The following is a 16,464-nucleotide window of genomic DNA, read 5'->3' on the forward strand; positions in this document are numbered from 1 at the left end:
AACTAAAAAGCTCCTGTACAGCAAAGGACACGATCAACAGAATAAAAAGTCATCCTACAGTATGGGAGAATATATTTGTAAACGACATATCCGACAAGGGGTTGACATCCAAAATATATAAAGAACTCACATGCCTCAAGATCCAAAAAGCAAACAACCCAATTCAAAAATGGGTGAAGGGAGGGGTGGAAGATGGCGGCGTGAGTAGAGCAGCGGAAATCTCCTCCCAAAACAACATATATCTATGAAAATATAACAAAGACAACCCTTCCTAGAATAAAGACCAGAGGACACAGGACAATATCCAGACCACATCCGCACCTGAGAGAACCCAGCGCCTTGCAAAGGGGGTAAGATACAAGCCCCGGCCCGGTGGGAGCCGAGCGCCCCTCCCCCCAGCTCCCGGCGGGAGAAGAGCAGGCAGAGCGGGAGGGAGACGGAGCCCAGGACTGCCGAACACCCAGCCCCAGCCATCCGGGCCAGAGTGCAGGGCCCTCCATACTAGGAAAACAGGGCAGCAAGAACAGTGAGCAGGCACTGGAGGCCGGGCACCAGAGGACATAAGAAAAGCGCGCGACCATTTTTTTTTTTCTTTTTTGCTGTTTTGTTTTGGCGAGCGCATTTTGGAAGTCTTAAAGGGATAGGGACCCCAATATTAGGGAAACAGGGCAGAAAGACCGGTGAGCAGAGGCCTGAGGCTGGCACCGGAGAATAAAGAAAAACGAGCGACCACCATTTTTTTTAGTTAAAAAAAAATTTTTTTTTTTTTAATTTAAAATTTTTTCTCTTTCTTTTTTTTTTTTGGTGGTCGTTGTTTTGTTTTGGCGGGTGCTTTTTGGAAGTCTTAAAGGGGCAGGGCGGGTCACTTAATCCAGAGGTAAGGAATCCGGGGATCTCTGGGCACCCTAACCCCTGGGCTGCAGGGAGGACGGAGGCCCCTTACGGAGATAAATAGCCTCCCAGCAGCTCCCCCTCCAACGTGACTCCACCACTTTGGAGCAGCTGCCCGAGCCAGGCCACGCCCACAGCAACAGCAGAGATTAACTCCATAGCAGCCGGGCAGGAAGCAGAAACCCTGTCTGCGCGCAGCTGCGCAGCACAAGCCACAAGAGGTCGCTGTTCTCACAGGAGAGGAGGGCCACAAACCAACAAGAAAGGAAGTCCTTCCAGCCGTCACTCGTCCCAGCTCTGCAAACTATTCCTATCACCATGAAAAGGCAAAGCTACAGGCAGACAAAGATCACAAAGACAACACCAGAGAAGGAGACAGACCTAACCAGTCTTCCTGAAAAAGAATTCAAAATAAGAATCATAAACATGCTGACAGAGATGCAGAGAAATACACAAGAGAAATGGGATGAAGTCCAGAGGGAGATCACAGATGCCAGAAAGGAGATCGCAGAAATGAAACAAACTCCGGAAGGGTTTATAAGGAGAATGGATAGGATGCAAGAGGCCATTGATGGAATTGAAATCAGAGAACAGGAACGCATAGAAGCTGACATAGAGAGAGACAAAAGGATCTCCAGGAATGAAACAATATTAAGAGAACTGTGTGACCAATCCAAAAGGAACAATATCCGTATTATAGGGGTCCCAGAAGAAGAAGAGAGAGGAAAAGAGATGGAAAGTATCTTAGAAGAAATAATTGCTGAAAACTTCCCCACACTGGGGGAGGAAGTAATCGAACAGACCACGGAAATACACAGAACCCCCAACAGAAAGGATCCAAGAAGGACAACACCAAGACACATAATAATTAAAATGGCAAAGATCAAGGACAAGGAAAGAGTGTTAAAGGCAGCTAGAGAGAAAAAGGTCACCTATAAAGGGAAACCCATCAGGCTAACGTCAGATTTCTCAACAGAAACCCTACAGGCCAGAAGAGAATGGCATGATATATTTAATACAATGAAACAGAAGGGCCTTGAACCAAGGATACTGTATCCAGCACGACTATCATTCAAATATGACGGTGGGATTAAACAATTCCCAGACAAACAAAAGCTGAGGGAATTTGCCTCCCACAAACCACCTCTACAGAACATCTTACAGGGACTGCTCTAGATGGGAGCACTCCTAGAAAGAGCACAGCACAAAACACCCAACATATGCAGAATCGAGGAGGAGGAACAAGAAGGGAGAGAAGAAAAGAATCTCCAGACAGTGTATATAACAGCTCAATAAGTGAGCTAAGTTAGGCAGTAAGATACTAAAGAGGCTAACCTTGAACCTTTGGTAACCACGAAGTTAAAGCCTGCAATGGCAATAAGTACATATCTTTCAAAAGTCACCCTAAATGTTAATGGGTTGAATGCACCAATCAAAAGACACAGAGTAACAGAATGGATAAAAAAGCAAGACCCATCTATATGCTGCTTACAAGAAACTCACCTCAAACCCAAAGACATGTACAGACTAAAAGTCAAGGGATGAAAAACATATTTCAAGCAAACAACAGTGAGAAGAAAGCAGGGGTTGCAGTACTAATATCAGACAAAATAGACTTCAAAACAAAGAAAGTAACAAGAGATAAAGAAGGACACTACATAATGATAAAGGGCTCAGTCCAACAAGAGGATATAACCATTCTAAATATATATGCACCCAACACAGGAGCACCAGCATATGTGAAACAAATACTAACAGAACTAAAGGGGGATATAGACTGCAATGCACTCATTCTAGGAGACTTCAACACACCACTCACCCCAAAGGATAGATCCACTGGGCAGAAAATAAGTAAGGACACGGAAGCACTGAACAACACAGTAGAGCAGATGGACCTAATAGACATCTATAGAACTCTACATCCAAAAGCAGTGGGATATACATTCTTTTCAAGTGCACATGGAACATTCTCCAGAATAGACCACATACTAGGCCACAAAAAGAGCCTCAGAAAATTCCAAAAGATTGAGATCCTACCAACCAACTTTTCAGACCACAAAGGCATAAAACTAGAAATAAACTGTACAAAGAAAGCAAAGAGGCTCACGAACACATGGAGGCTTAACAACACGCTCCTAAATAATCAATGGATCAATGACCAAATCAAAATGGAGATCCAGCAATATATGGAAACAAATGACAACAACAACACTAAGCCCCAACTTCTGTGGGACACAGCAAAAGCAGTCTTAAGAGGAAAGTATATAGCAATCCAAGCATATTTAAAAAAGGAAGAGCAATCCCAAATGAATGGTCTAATGTCACAACTATCGAAATTGGAAAAAGAAGAACAGATGAGGCCTAAGGTCAGCAGAAGGAGGGACATAATAAAGATCAGAGAAGAAATAAATAAAATTGAGAAGAATAAAACAATAGCAAAAATCAATGAAACCAAGAGCTGGTTCTTCGAGAAAATAAACAAAATAGATAAGCCTCTAGCCAGACTTAGTAAGAAGAAAAGAGAGTCAAAACAAATCAACAGTATCAGAAACGAGCAAGGAAAAATCACGACGGACCCCACGGAAATGCAAAGAATTATTGGAGAATACTATGAAAACCTATATGCTAACAAGCTGGGAAACCTAGGAGAAATGGACAACTTCCTAGAAAAATACAACCTTCCAAGATTGACCCAGGAAGAAACAGAAAATCTAAACAGACCAATTACCAGCAACGAAATTGAAGCGGTAATCAAAAAACTACCAAAGAACAAAACCCCCAGGCCAGATGGATTTACCTCGGAATTTTATCAGACATACAGGGAAGACATAATACCCATTCTCCTTAAAGTTTTCCAAAAAATAGAGGAGGAGGGGATACTCCCAAACTCATTCTATGAAGCTAACATCACCCTAATACCAAAACCAGGCAAAGACCCCACCAAAAAAGAAAACTACAGACCAATATCCCTGATGAACGTAGATGCAAAAATACTCAACAAAATACTAGCAAACCGAATTCAAAAATACATCAAAAGGATCATACACCATGACCAAGTGGGATTCATCCCAGGGATGCAAGGATGGTACAACATTCGAAAGTCCATCAACATCATCCACCACATCAACAAAAAGAAAGACAAAAACCACATGATCATCTCCATAGATGCTGAAAAAGCATTTGACAAAGTTCAACATCCATTCATGTTAAAAACTCTCAGCAAAATGGGAATAGAGGGCAAGTACCTCAACATAATAAAGGCCATCTATGATAAACCCACAGCCAACATTATATTGAACAGCGAGAAGCTGAAAGCATTTCCTCTGAGATCGGGAACTAGACAGGGATGCCCACTCTCTCCACTGTTATTTAACATAGTACTGGAGGTCCTAGCCACGGCAATCAGACAAAATAAAGAAATACAAGGAATCCAGATTGGTAAAGAAGAAGTTAAACTGTCACTATTTGCAGATGACATGATACTGTACATAAAAAACCCTAAAGACTCCACCCCAAAACTACTAGAACTGATATCGGAATACAGCAAAGTTGCAGGATACAAAATCAACACACAGAAATCTGTGGCTTTCCTATATACTAACAATGAACCAACAGAAAGAGAAATCAGGAAAACAACTCCATTCACAATTGCATCAAAAAAAATAAAATACCTAGGAATAAACCTAACCAAAGAAGTGAAAGACTTATACTCTGAAAACTACAAGTCACTCTTAAGAGAAATTAAAGGGGACACTAACAGATGGAAACTCATCCCATGCTCGTGGCTAGGAAGAATTAATATCGTCAAAATGGCCATCCTGCCCAAAGCAATATACAGATTTGATGCAATCCCTATGAAACTACCAGCAACATTCTTCAATGAACTGGAACAAATAATTCAAAAATTCATATGGAAACACCAAAGACCCCGAATAGCCAAAGCAATCCTGAGAAAGAAGAATAAAGTAGGGGGGATCTCACTCCCCAACTTCAAGCTCTACTATAAAGCCATAGTAATCAAGACAATTTGGTACTGGCACAAGAGCAGAGCCACAGACCAATGGAACAGACTAGAGAATCCAGACATTAACCCAGACATATATGGTCAATTAATATTTGATAAAGGAGCCATGGACATACAATGGCGAAATGACAGTCTCTTCAACAGGTGGTGCTGGCAAAACTGGACAGCTACATGTAGGAGAATGAAACTGGACCATTGTCTAACCCCATATACAAAAGTAAACTCAAAATGGATCAAAGACCTGAATGTAAGCCATGAAACCATTAAACTCTTGGAAGAAAACATAGGCAAAAACCTCTTAGACATAAACATGAGTGACCTCTTCTTGAACATATCTCCCCGGGCAAGGAAAACAACAGCAAAAATGAACAAGTGGGACTATATTAAGCTGAAAAGCTTCTGTACAGCAAAAGACACCATCAATAGAACAAAAAGGATCCCTACAGTATGGGAGAATATATTTGAAAATGACACATCCGATAAAGGCTTGACGTCCAGAATATATAAAGAGCTCACACGCCTCAACAAACAAAAAACAAATAGCCCAATTAAAAAATGGGCAGAGGAACTGAACAGACAGTTCTCCAAAAATGAAATACAGATGGCCAACAGACACATGAAAAGATGCTCCACATCGCTAATTATCAGAGAAATGCAAATTAAAACTACAATGAGGTATCACCTCACACCAGTAAGGATGGCTGCCATCCAAAAGACAAACAACAACAAATGTTGGCGAGGCTGTGGAGAAAGGGGAACCCTCCTACACTGCTGGTGGGAATGTAAGTTAGTTCAACCATTGTGGAAAGCAGTATGGAGGTACATCAAAATGCTCAAAACAGACTTACCATTTGACCCAGGAATTCCACTCCTAGGAATTTACCCTAAGAATGCAGCAATCAAGTATGAGAAAGATCAGTGCACCCCTATGTTTATCGCAGCACTATTTACAATAGCCAAGAATTGGAAGCAACCTAAATGTCCATCGATAGAAGAATTGTTAAAGAAGATGTGGTACGTATACACAATGGAATACTACTCAGCCATAAGAAAAGGGCAAATCCAATCATTTGCAGCAACATGGATGGAGCTGGAGGGTATTATGCTCAGTGAAACAAGCCAAGCGGAGAAAGAGAAATACCAAATGATTTCACTTATCTGTGGAATATAAGAACAAAGGAAAAACTGAAGGACCAAAACAGCACCAGAATCACAGAACTCAAGAATGGACTAACAGGTACCAAAGGGAGAGGGACTGGGGAGGATGGGTGGGTAGGGAGGGATAAGGGGGGGAGAAGTAGGGGGTTATTAAGATTAGCATGCATGGGGGGTAGGAGAAAAGTGAGGGCTGTACAACACAGAGAAGGCAAGTAGGGATTGTACAACATTTTGCTATGCTGATGGACAGTGACTGTAAAGGGGTTTATAGGGGAGACCTGGTATAGGGGAGAGCCTAGTAAACATAATATTCGTCATGTAAGTGTAGATTAGTGATACCAAAAACAAAATAAAACAAAACAAAAAAAAGGGCAGTTCCTGTGTGGTAACCTCCAATGAGTTCTACACAAGGGTATAAAGGGCATATAAAAGTGTAGGCAAAGGGTCTGTTTGCGTTTATACAGAAGATCAAAGCCTAATTGGGCTACCCCGAAAATGAACTAAGATACGATGTGAAAGAGAACTTCCAACATCAGCACTCTCTGGAAGACTCATGCCAGAAGATGATCATCAAAAAACCCCAACAAAGATCCACGCACTGCTACAGCTGTAGATGCATTCATCCCACCAGTTCCTGGACTTGCCATGGGAATGAAGGAGATATCTAAGCTGGCCTGTGCATACAGTAAAACAACAAATTTGACTGGATCTATACTGTTGGTGGTTACCAGGAGCTAGGAGAAAAAGGAAATGAGGAAGGTGTTGGTCAAAAGGTACAAAGCTTTGGGGGAAAAAGGAAAAGAAGGTGACTAGGATGCAGGTTTTGGAAGTGGATAGAGATGATAGTGCCACAACATGGTGCATGTCTTGAAATGCTACTGAATTGATCGCTTTAAAATGGCTCATTTTATCTTACTATGCTGATGGACAGTGACTGTAATGGGATATGTGGTGGGGACTAGATAATAGGGGGAGTCCAGTAACCATAATGTTGCTCATATAATTGTACATTAATAATAGCAAAATTTTTTAAATGGCCAATTTTATGCTATGGTATTTACTTAATTTTTTTTTTTTACAAAGAGGAATGAGTGGAAAAGGAAACTATCAGCACAACTGCAAGTGCATTCTGCAACTCCATTTTAGTAAAAACAAAGTCTTTCCCTTCAAAAGATCACGTTTCCTTACTCCTTGGAAAGGCTCTGGCCACACAAGTGCATACCTCTGTGTGAGGTGCCCATCACTGCAGATGTCTGCATGGCCAGAACCACATGTGATAACCTCCTGCCATTCTGTGTTCTTCGAACCTAGCTCATCGTCGGTCTACAGATGATTTTATAATTTCTGTTTGACTCTTTACCTATAAAATGAAGTATAGCTTACCTGTCCCAAGGAGGATATTTATGTCTATGTTATGGTGATGTGTATAGGTAGGAAAGAGAAAGTACATTACTGAAACCATTATTTGGGCAATTTTAAGAAAAGCAATTGCCACTTATATAATAGCTTAAAACATGTATCACTCAAACAGCTCTTATGTAAAAATATTTGTTTTTCCAGCTTAGAAAGAAAAGCAACTGACCATAGATGTAAAGGCTTATTTGTGGAATCTTAATTCTGTCCGACTGATCTACACGTCTATCTTTATGGCAGTACCACAGCCTTGATCACCATAAGTTTGTGGAGTTCTGCCTTACTATGCACAGTTTCCAGAGAAGTCTGTTTTCTCTCAAGACCTATAGGTACCATTTCAACAGAGGGTGTTCTTTGCATGCCTGTGGAACCAGCTGCTCTGTCAGAGCCTGAGCCTGTCGGGATGTAGGACGCGAGCTTGGATTTGTGCACTTTTTAAGATACTATTAATTACACATTTTCTTGCAGTGAGCCTTTAAATGGGATTATCACCCATAACTGAGATGAGGAAAGTCTAGCTGCTTATCAAGGAATTAGAATAGTAAGTCCGCTTCATCAAAGCAGCAAGCTCTGAAAAAACCTGTTTCTGTGAAGATTCTCACAATCTCAGCAAATGCTACCAGGGGCGATTCTTTACAGTATTGGTTACAGCACTGTGAACAAAACTGGTCAGGTTCGTCCAGGCGCGCCTTAACGATGGCACCATGGCATTCTGAGGAAATGGGGATGCTTGAAAGCAGCTTAATTAGGCAAAAGCAGAAGTGGGTTCCCCTGTGAGATGATTACACAGAGAAAAAGGGAGACATGGAGGGAGGGATGGGGAGGAGAAAAGGGATGGAAAGAGCAGGAGAGACAAACCAAACGGGAGAGTGGAGGAAGGACGACGCGGAGGAGCAGAATTCGGAAAGCAACACAGATAAACAGTGAAAGTGAAAGAAGCCAAAGTCCACTTATTCTGTAAGTCCATTTACAGGAAATGACGAGAATAGGGAGATCCAGAGACAGAAAGGGTATCAGTGGTTGCCAGGGGCTAGGGGAGGGGAAGAATCGGGGTGATAAGTAGTGTACAGGGTTTCTTTGGGAAATGAAGGAAATGTCCCAAAACTGTAGTGATGGTTACACGACCATGGGAATACATTAAAAACCACTGAATTGTATGTTTTAAATGGGTGAAGTATATGCTATGTGAATTGTATCTCGATAATTAAAAAAGAGTAATACTCCAGGAGCTTTTCTTTTACTTAGAATAAAGTGGTCACCATGCCCTATAAGACCCTATGTGGTCCAGCCCCCGCCAACTTCTGTCTTTTCTCCAACATTTCACACTCTGGCCACACAGGCCACCACCTTCCAGGCCCCAAAGCCAGCCCAGTTCTTTGCTGCCTCAGGGCTCTTACACCTGATCCTTGGCCTCAAAGACTCTTTCTCTGCTCCTTTCATGTCACCTTTCCTCAGAGAGGCCTCCATCACCTTTAAGTAGCCACCCCTTACCACCTCCTTGGGCCTTCCCTATCCCATCACCCTGTTGTATTTGCTCCAGAGTACTAATAAACAAATTATTCTATGTACTGTGTCCTTGCAGACAAAAGAGCTCCATGAGGGCACTGCCCTAGTCCAGATGGTAATGCTCAGCACTTGGAATCATGCCTGGCAGCAAGCAGGCACTCAGACATTGTTGAATGGATGAATGAAGGTCATTTACAATACCCTGACCTAGGTGTTCAAGGATTCATTAAACAGAGAACATGCAATGTACAAAGAGATGGTTTTCCACCAGAAAAATAACTGAGCCAAGGGGAGACAGTCAGGTCTACCCTGGGAAACCTCAGTAGCATTAAACACAAGCTAAGATAGAAAACAAGGATGGCAGAGTGATATGGTCTTAAAGCATGCCATTCAACCAAAGACATCATGTGCTGGTGGTCCTTTGGGTCCCAGACACACTGACTGATGGGTGCTGATGAGGAAGATCAGATGGGCAGGTGCAGGACTGAGAAAAGGATGTAAATATTAAAAAGTCCCCCCATCAGACATTATAATTAGCACACATAATATAGGTAGGTCATGGGGAAGGCAGAATAGAACGGAGAAGTAATGACTATAGCATCTTACTACACTGATGGACAGTGATTGCAGTGGGGTGTGGGGGGAACTTGATAATATGGGTGAATGTTGAAACCACCACATTGCTCATGCACAACTTTCATGAGATGTATATCAATGATACCTTAATTTAAAAAAAGTCCCCCCATCAGGAAATTACCAAATTCACTAAGGGAGAGGGGTGTGGGGGGTGTGCGTATCTATCACGTTTGTTTCGTTTTTTTGGTCGTGTTTGTTTCTGGAGATGTTAAACGATTTCATTAAAACTATCACTGCTAATAAATTAAGTATATTTATGTTCCTGGGACTCTAAAAGGCCACTTGCATGTTTAGGACTGTGTGCATGCTCAGGAAAGACCCTTCAGAATACCATAAGCCCTGACCTCACACCATACACAGAAATGAATTTCTAAGAGATTCATACTTTTACGTATATGATTCATTTTGATTTCATTTTTTGTATAAGGTGTGAGGCATGGGTCCGACTTCGTTCTTTTACGTAGCCAGTTGTCCTAGCACCATTTATTAAAGAGACTATTCTTTCCCCATTGAATGGTCTTGGCACCTATGCCAAAAGTAAACTGGCCATAGATGTAACAGTTTACTTCTAGACTCAATTTTATCCCATTGACTCTCTGTCTATCTTTATGCTAGTACTACTCTATCTTTGATTATGGCAGGTTTGTGGTAAGTTCCAAAACTGGGAAGTGTGAATCCTCAACTTTTTCTTCATTTGCAAGATTGTTTTGGCTATTCTGGGTCTACTTCCATATGAGTTTTAGGATTAGCTTGTCCATTTCCTCAAAAATTCGAGCTGGGATTTTGACAGGAATTATGTTGAGTCTGTAGGCGCACATTCCTCATGGGTGCTTGACTCTTACACCAGAGACCCAACCACATCCAGTCTTACCAATCAAATCAAAGAACAATACTTGTACCAAGTCCTGTGCTGAGAGCTTCAACACAGGCCATCTCATCTAATCTTTACAATAATCCCAGGAGGTAGGGCTTATTCTTAACCTCACACAACAGATAAACAAATTGAGGTACAGAGAAATCAGGTGACTCATCCAAGGTGACAGTTAATAAGTGGCAAAAGCAGGGTTCAGACACAGGAAGTCTGGCTCCAGAGTCCCTGCCTTTCTCAGTCCAGAATATATAGAGAGATCCCAAAAGCCTATTTAAAAAAAAAAAAAGAACCTAGCAGAAAAATGGGGAAAGGATCTGAAGAAAATGAAAATGGCCAATATATATATGAAACCCCATCTTACTTTAATCAGAGAAATGCATAATAAGCAATGATATTTTGTCCATCATATTGGTAAAATGTTTTTGGTAAAATAAGGTGATGGTACAGGCCTGGGAAAAAGGTACTTTTTTTTTTCTCAAAATATTGGTAGGAATATATAATGGTATGTTCATTCTGGAAATGATTTGGCAGAACCATTAAAATATAAAGTATGTATACTGTTTGGCCTCGTAGTCTCATTGTACTTGAGCACAAAGGATATGGATGAGAATGTTCACTAAAGTCTTATTTGTAATTGCACAAAACCCAGACAAAGCACATCATGTCTGCTAGTAAACAAATGACATCACTGCCCATGGTCAAAGCCACACCACTAGAATGCCAGCTCCATGAAGTGCAGGTTTGTGTCTGAGATAGCAATATGCAGATATATATACATACATAATGTTGTAGGTTGAGTGGTAGCCCCAAAAATATATAATTGAGTCTTTAACCCTAGAACCCATGGACATGGCCTTATTTGGAAAAGGGTCTTTACAGATATATTAAGTTAAGGAACTTGAGAACATTCAGGGTTATCCAGGTGGGTTCTAAATCCAAGTGTCCTTATAAGAGACAGAAGACACATACATAAAGGAGAAGACCCCGTGAACATGGAGGCAGAGACTGGAATGATGCAGCTACAAGCCAAGGAACATCAGGAGCCGCCAGAGGCTAGTCTGGGTGAGAAAACATTCACTCCTAGAGCCTTCCGAGGGAGCGTGGTCCTGCAGACACCTTACCTGTGGACTTTTGGCCTCCAAAACCGAGACAGAATAAATTTCTGTGATTTTTAAGCCACTCAGTTTGTGATACTTTGTTACGGCAGCCCTAGGAAACTAATACAGATGGATATATTTACTCAGGTCTTCAATACATACATTTTTTTAAAAGGTTGTGAAATAATACACAACTAAATGAAAAGCCCTATATATGTGTTATGTAAAACAAAAACACTAATCTGTGTGTATAGATGTATATAACAGCTTAGAACACTAATTGGGATCAGTCATTCCCTCTTGAGATGGGAGTGGCTGTTAGTAGAATGGGGAGGGATCAAGGGAAATCTCAGCTTTACTTTCTAGGCATTCACACATTTTTTAAAAGGATAGTTTTAAAAAGAATGATTCAAAAATTTTAAAGAGAAACTGATGACAAAGCTTAGAATTTGAGAGAATATATGTAGACACCATTTTAAGAAAAGCTGTTGTAAAAAAAAAATCTAAAAGGAGAAACAAATCCCTTATTCAAGTCAAAGTGGTTTTATCTGAGCCGGAAAAGACAGTCCTCAGAGGCCACAGATGGCATGTCACACCAGTAGGGGCATTTGCTGTAAAGGTTATTATACATTGTTTAGTATTCTCCAAAAAGGAAACAAAGGATTTTAAGTATTCAGATTTTCTTTTAAATAACACAAGTTAGGATAGTCATATTTTATCTGATGAAATACAGGCCATGCAGTGTTTTCCTTGAGTGTGTATTCTGAATGGGTGGCGCATATTAATTATCATTGTTTGTTTTTAATAGTTAATTTGATTTACTACTTACGCTTTACTGAGGAAGTTTCTTTCAATGCATCCTCCAGACTGAATTCATCAAAGTCCCCGGATCCTAAAAATAAAAAAGTGATCTTTAAATTTAACTATCTTTGCATGAAACAATACTGAAATGCTCTCCTATAATGGTCATTTTCCTTTAGACAGTGTCATGAAGGTAACACCACAAAAGGAAAACAGTTGAAGCCACCTAAAGATATGAGCTGATAGGGATAAGTTGTTTGTGGAAGACTATCAAAATAAAAAAAATTTTTTAAAACCAGCTTTCCAAAACAGAAGAAACAAAATAGCAGTAGACCTATAGACACAGAGAAAGGTCTAGTGGTTACCAAAGGGGAGGTGTTAGGGAGGGTGTGGGGGGTGGGGAGAAGGAGATTAAGGGGCACAGTAATTCACAGTCACAGTATAAGTTGGTCATGGGGATGGTAGTAGAGCATGGAGAATACAGTTCATAATTCTGTAACATCTTACTACATTGATGGACAGTGACCACACCAGAGGAGGTGAGGGCTTGATAATATGGGTGAGCATTGAAGCACTGTATTGTGTATTTGAAACCATCATAAGATTGTATATCAATGATACTTCAATTAAAGAAAAATAGCTTTCGGTCCATTAGAAGGTTGAAGGCTCAGCTACATGGAACACAAAGTACAATCTTACAAAAAAACCTTCTCCATAATATAACTTTTGCAACAAGAACTATCAGAGCCCAGGGTGCCAATGATAATGGGCTAAGTTCTTTCATCCTACCCCGTGTCTCACAAAGGCTGCTATGCATTTTGTCAATCCAGGGTACCTTCCCCTCTGACCCCACACCTATGCTAGTAGCTCTGATTACACATAACTGAGAAGGCTCTGGGGAAAAGCTTTTCATGAGATCTTATTCCTCAGAAGTGTACCCATCTGCCCAACCACCTTACTATTGAACTTGACAGCTATCATTCCTTCTAGATGACTGTGTAGTTTCCCATAGGGTATACACATTATCAATTCTCAAGCAAACCACCATGCATGTATACTGGAATTGAACAAATAAGTAAATGGATGGTGGACTTAGAAGCCAGGTTTCTCACTGTTGGAGAGGGAGGTTACAGATAAGAGAAGGCTAGAATGACTCACGTGATAACAGATTAGAGTAGGAAACATCAGTATGAATCATGTTTAGGTTAATATATATATACTTGGTTACATATAGAAATAGTTATAGACATGTATAGATATATGGGTTAATATGCAGACATTAATATTCCTTGCTGTCAGCTGAGAGGGCCTAAAAGCAACAAAACCCCAGTAGCAATGAGCACACCTATCACCTATATCTTGGTTTTTAAATACCATTCTCCAATAAAAGGAACCAGAGTTCCTTGGAGAAACAGTTAGTTGATTCTAGGATTGGGGCAGGAAATATGTAAGATGAGCTTGGAGCATCTGATAGTACCAGGAAGTACTTTAAAAAATATTGATATTGATGCGTATAGGTCAAAGGGGCACAGGACCAACGGAAAGAGTTCCCAGGGCTAAAGCTGGAACAACCTAAGTAACTAAACAGTAATACTGGATTATAACCCGAATATCCATGAGTCCACACTGATAGAAATAATTGAGCAAATACATAAAAGGAGGAGAATTTAATTACATAGATCTTTCTCCCCCAAGAAGGTGATTAATTCCCCACTCCTTAAGTACTGACTTTCTCCCAAGAAGGTGGGATGGGGGAGAGTAACTTTACAGTGGAGAAACCAGACAATTTTGCATTCAGTAAGGGGATCAAGGTTAAAATCAACAGTGATGAGTCATGTTGATCATATGACACTTGGTATGATGCGATGAGAATGGCACTTCACCTATGTGGTCTTTCTCTCAAAAATCCATAACTCCAGTCTAATCATGAGAAAAACATCAGAATTGAGGGGCACCCTACAACATACCTGACCAGGACTCCTTAAAACTGTCAAGGTCATTAGAAGAAAAAAAAAAGTCTGAGAAATTGGCACAGTCTAAACAGCCTAAGGAGATAAAATGATGGAAAGTCATGTGGTACTCTCAATTGGACCCTAGACCAGTAAAAACTAAGGAAATATGAATAGTGTATGGACTTTTTAGTTAATAATAGCATATCGCTACTGGTTCAATAATTGTGACAAGTGTACCATACTAATACAAAGTGTTAATAGAGGAAACTGGGTGTGGAGCACAGGGGAGCTCTCTTATTAGCTTTGTACTGTAAATCTGAAGCTGTTCTAAAAATAAAGTTTATTTTTAAAAATTCATCTTGTATAACAAAAAAAAACTAAGGATAACCTCTAAAAAAAGATATATAGCATATATAACCTCTCACTCATTCAAGAAAAAAATGAAGGGTCAACACCAACTGAAAACCAATCCAACAAAAGTCACCAAGTGGGGAGAAAAGAAACAAGGAACATGTTAAATAGAAAACAGAACTTTAATATAAGAACATGTACAATCATATCCGTAAAAAATGACCATCAAGTAGGGTAAATGTATCAAAAGATAAATGGGATAAAAAGATCTCTCTATGCTGTTGACAACATATATACCTAGAACAAAATAGAAAAAAAAGAATATAAGAGAATACAGAAATACATATGTGAAGTAAATGCCAATAGGAAGGGAATAGATGTGCCAATATTACTATGACAAGATAAAATTCAAGACCCAAACCTCTAAATAGGGGAAAAAAAAAGCAATTATTTTATAGGAGTGAAGCATTTAATACACCAAGAAAATAAAAGTCATAATACTTAATAACCTAGCTTCTAAAATTCTAAAGTAGACTTCTGCTTCTTGCTATGATGGAGTAACTGATATAAGAGTAGCTCTCCTATCATCAACACCCATAAAACAGACAAAATAAGAGACAACAGCGTTCAGAACTGAACAATAAACACTGAGAGACTACAGTCCCTGAGATCAGGGAAATTGTGACAGGTAAATCCAACAGGTTATCCTGGATTGGATCCTGAACCTATAAAGGCCATTACTGGGATAACCAGTGAAATCTGAATGAAGTCTGTCAACCAGATGTTAATACTGGGCCACTAGCAATTTCCTGATCTTGACAGATGTATTGTGGTCATCAAGGACGTCTTTGTTTTTAGGAAATGCACACTGACCTATCAAGAGGTAATGGGCATATTTACAACTGATTCTGAAATGACTCAGAAAAAAATATTTGGAGATACACAGCAGAGCAAATGTAAAACTAAAATCTGGGTTAATAGTAAATAGGAATTCCTTGTGTTAGTATGGAGACAACTGGTGAAACTTGAATGGGGTCTGAGGATTAGGTGGTAGTGTATCAATGTTAATTTTCCTAATTCAGATAGTTACACTGAGAAGATATACAAGGATGTCCTTGTTTGTAGGAAATGTACTCTACAGTGTATTGGGGGAGGTGATGGGGCATCAGGTAGGCAACTTACACTCAAGTGACTTAGGAGAAAAAAGAAAGTTCCTTATACTATACTTGTAAATTTCCCATAGGTTCGACATTTAAAACATTGAAATAATTTTAAGTATGCATCTTTTTCAACTCAGCAATTGTAATTCTAGGTACCCGTTAATAGAAAAATACGTGTATACATGCCCAAAGAGGTATATACAAGAATGTTCACAGCAGTACTGGTTACAATAGCAAAAAGAAATGGAAACAGACCAAGTGTTCATCAAAGAAAGGTTAAATGAAATATGGCTCTTCAACACAGTATGTTCTGTAGCTGTTTAAAAGAATGCGATGCTCTCAGTAAACCAGGAGTAGAAGGGAACTTTCTCAACTTAATAAAAGATATCTACAAAAAACCTATAACCAATTTCACTCTTAATGGCAGGAAACTAAAGTTTCCCTTGTAAGATCAGGAACAAGGCAATGATGTCCCCTATCATCACTGTTTTCAACATTATACTGGAAAGCTTAGCTATTGCAAATAACGATAAAAAAAAGGTATGCTGATTGGGAAGGAAGAAAAAGAACTGTTTTTATTCACACAGAACACGATGGTCTATGT

General features: G+C 39.9%; 1 protein-coding gene across 2 annotated transcripts in view; it reads right to left on the reverse strand.

The window, feature by feature from the left end:
- Positions 1–16,464, reverse strand: part of CD99L2 (CD99 molecule like 2) — a 95,534-nt gene that overhangs the window by 35,166 nt on the left and 43,904 nt on the right. For both annotated transcript variants that reach the window (XM_036908411.2, XM_036908412.2), the window contains exon 2: positions 12,426–12,488. In XM_036908411.2, coding sequence (XP_036764306.2) covers positions 12,426–12,488 — 63 coding nt within the window. The remainder of the gene's footprint in view (positions 1–12,425; positions 12,489–16,464) is intronic.

Source organism: Manis pentadactyla, chromosome X, assembly GCF_030020395.1.
Source record: "Manis pentadactyla isolate mManPen7 chromosome X, mManPen7.hap1, whole genome shotgun sequence".
In the NCBI taxonomy this organism is placed as follows: Eukaryota; Metazoa; Chordata; class Mammalia; order Pholidota; family Manidae; genus Manis; species Manis pentadactyla.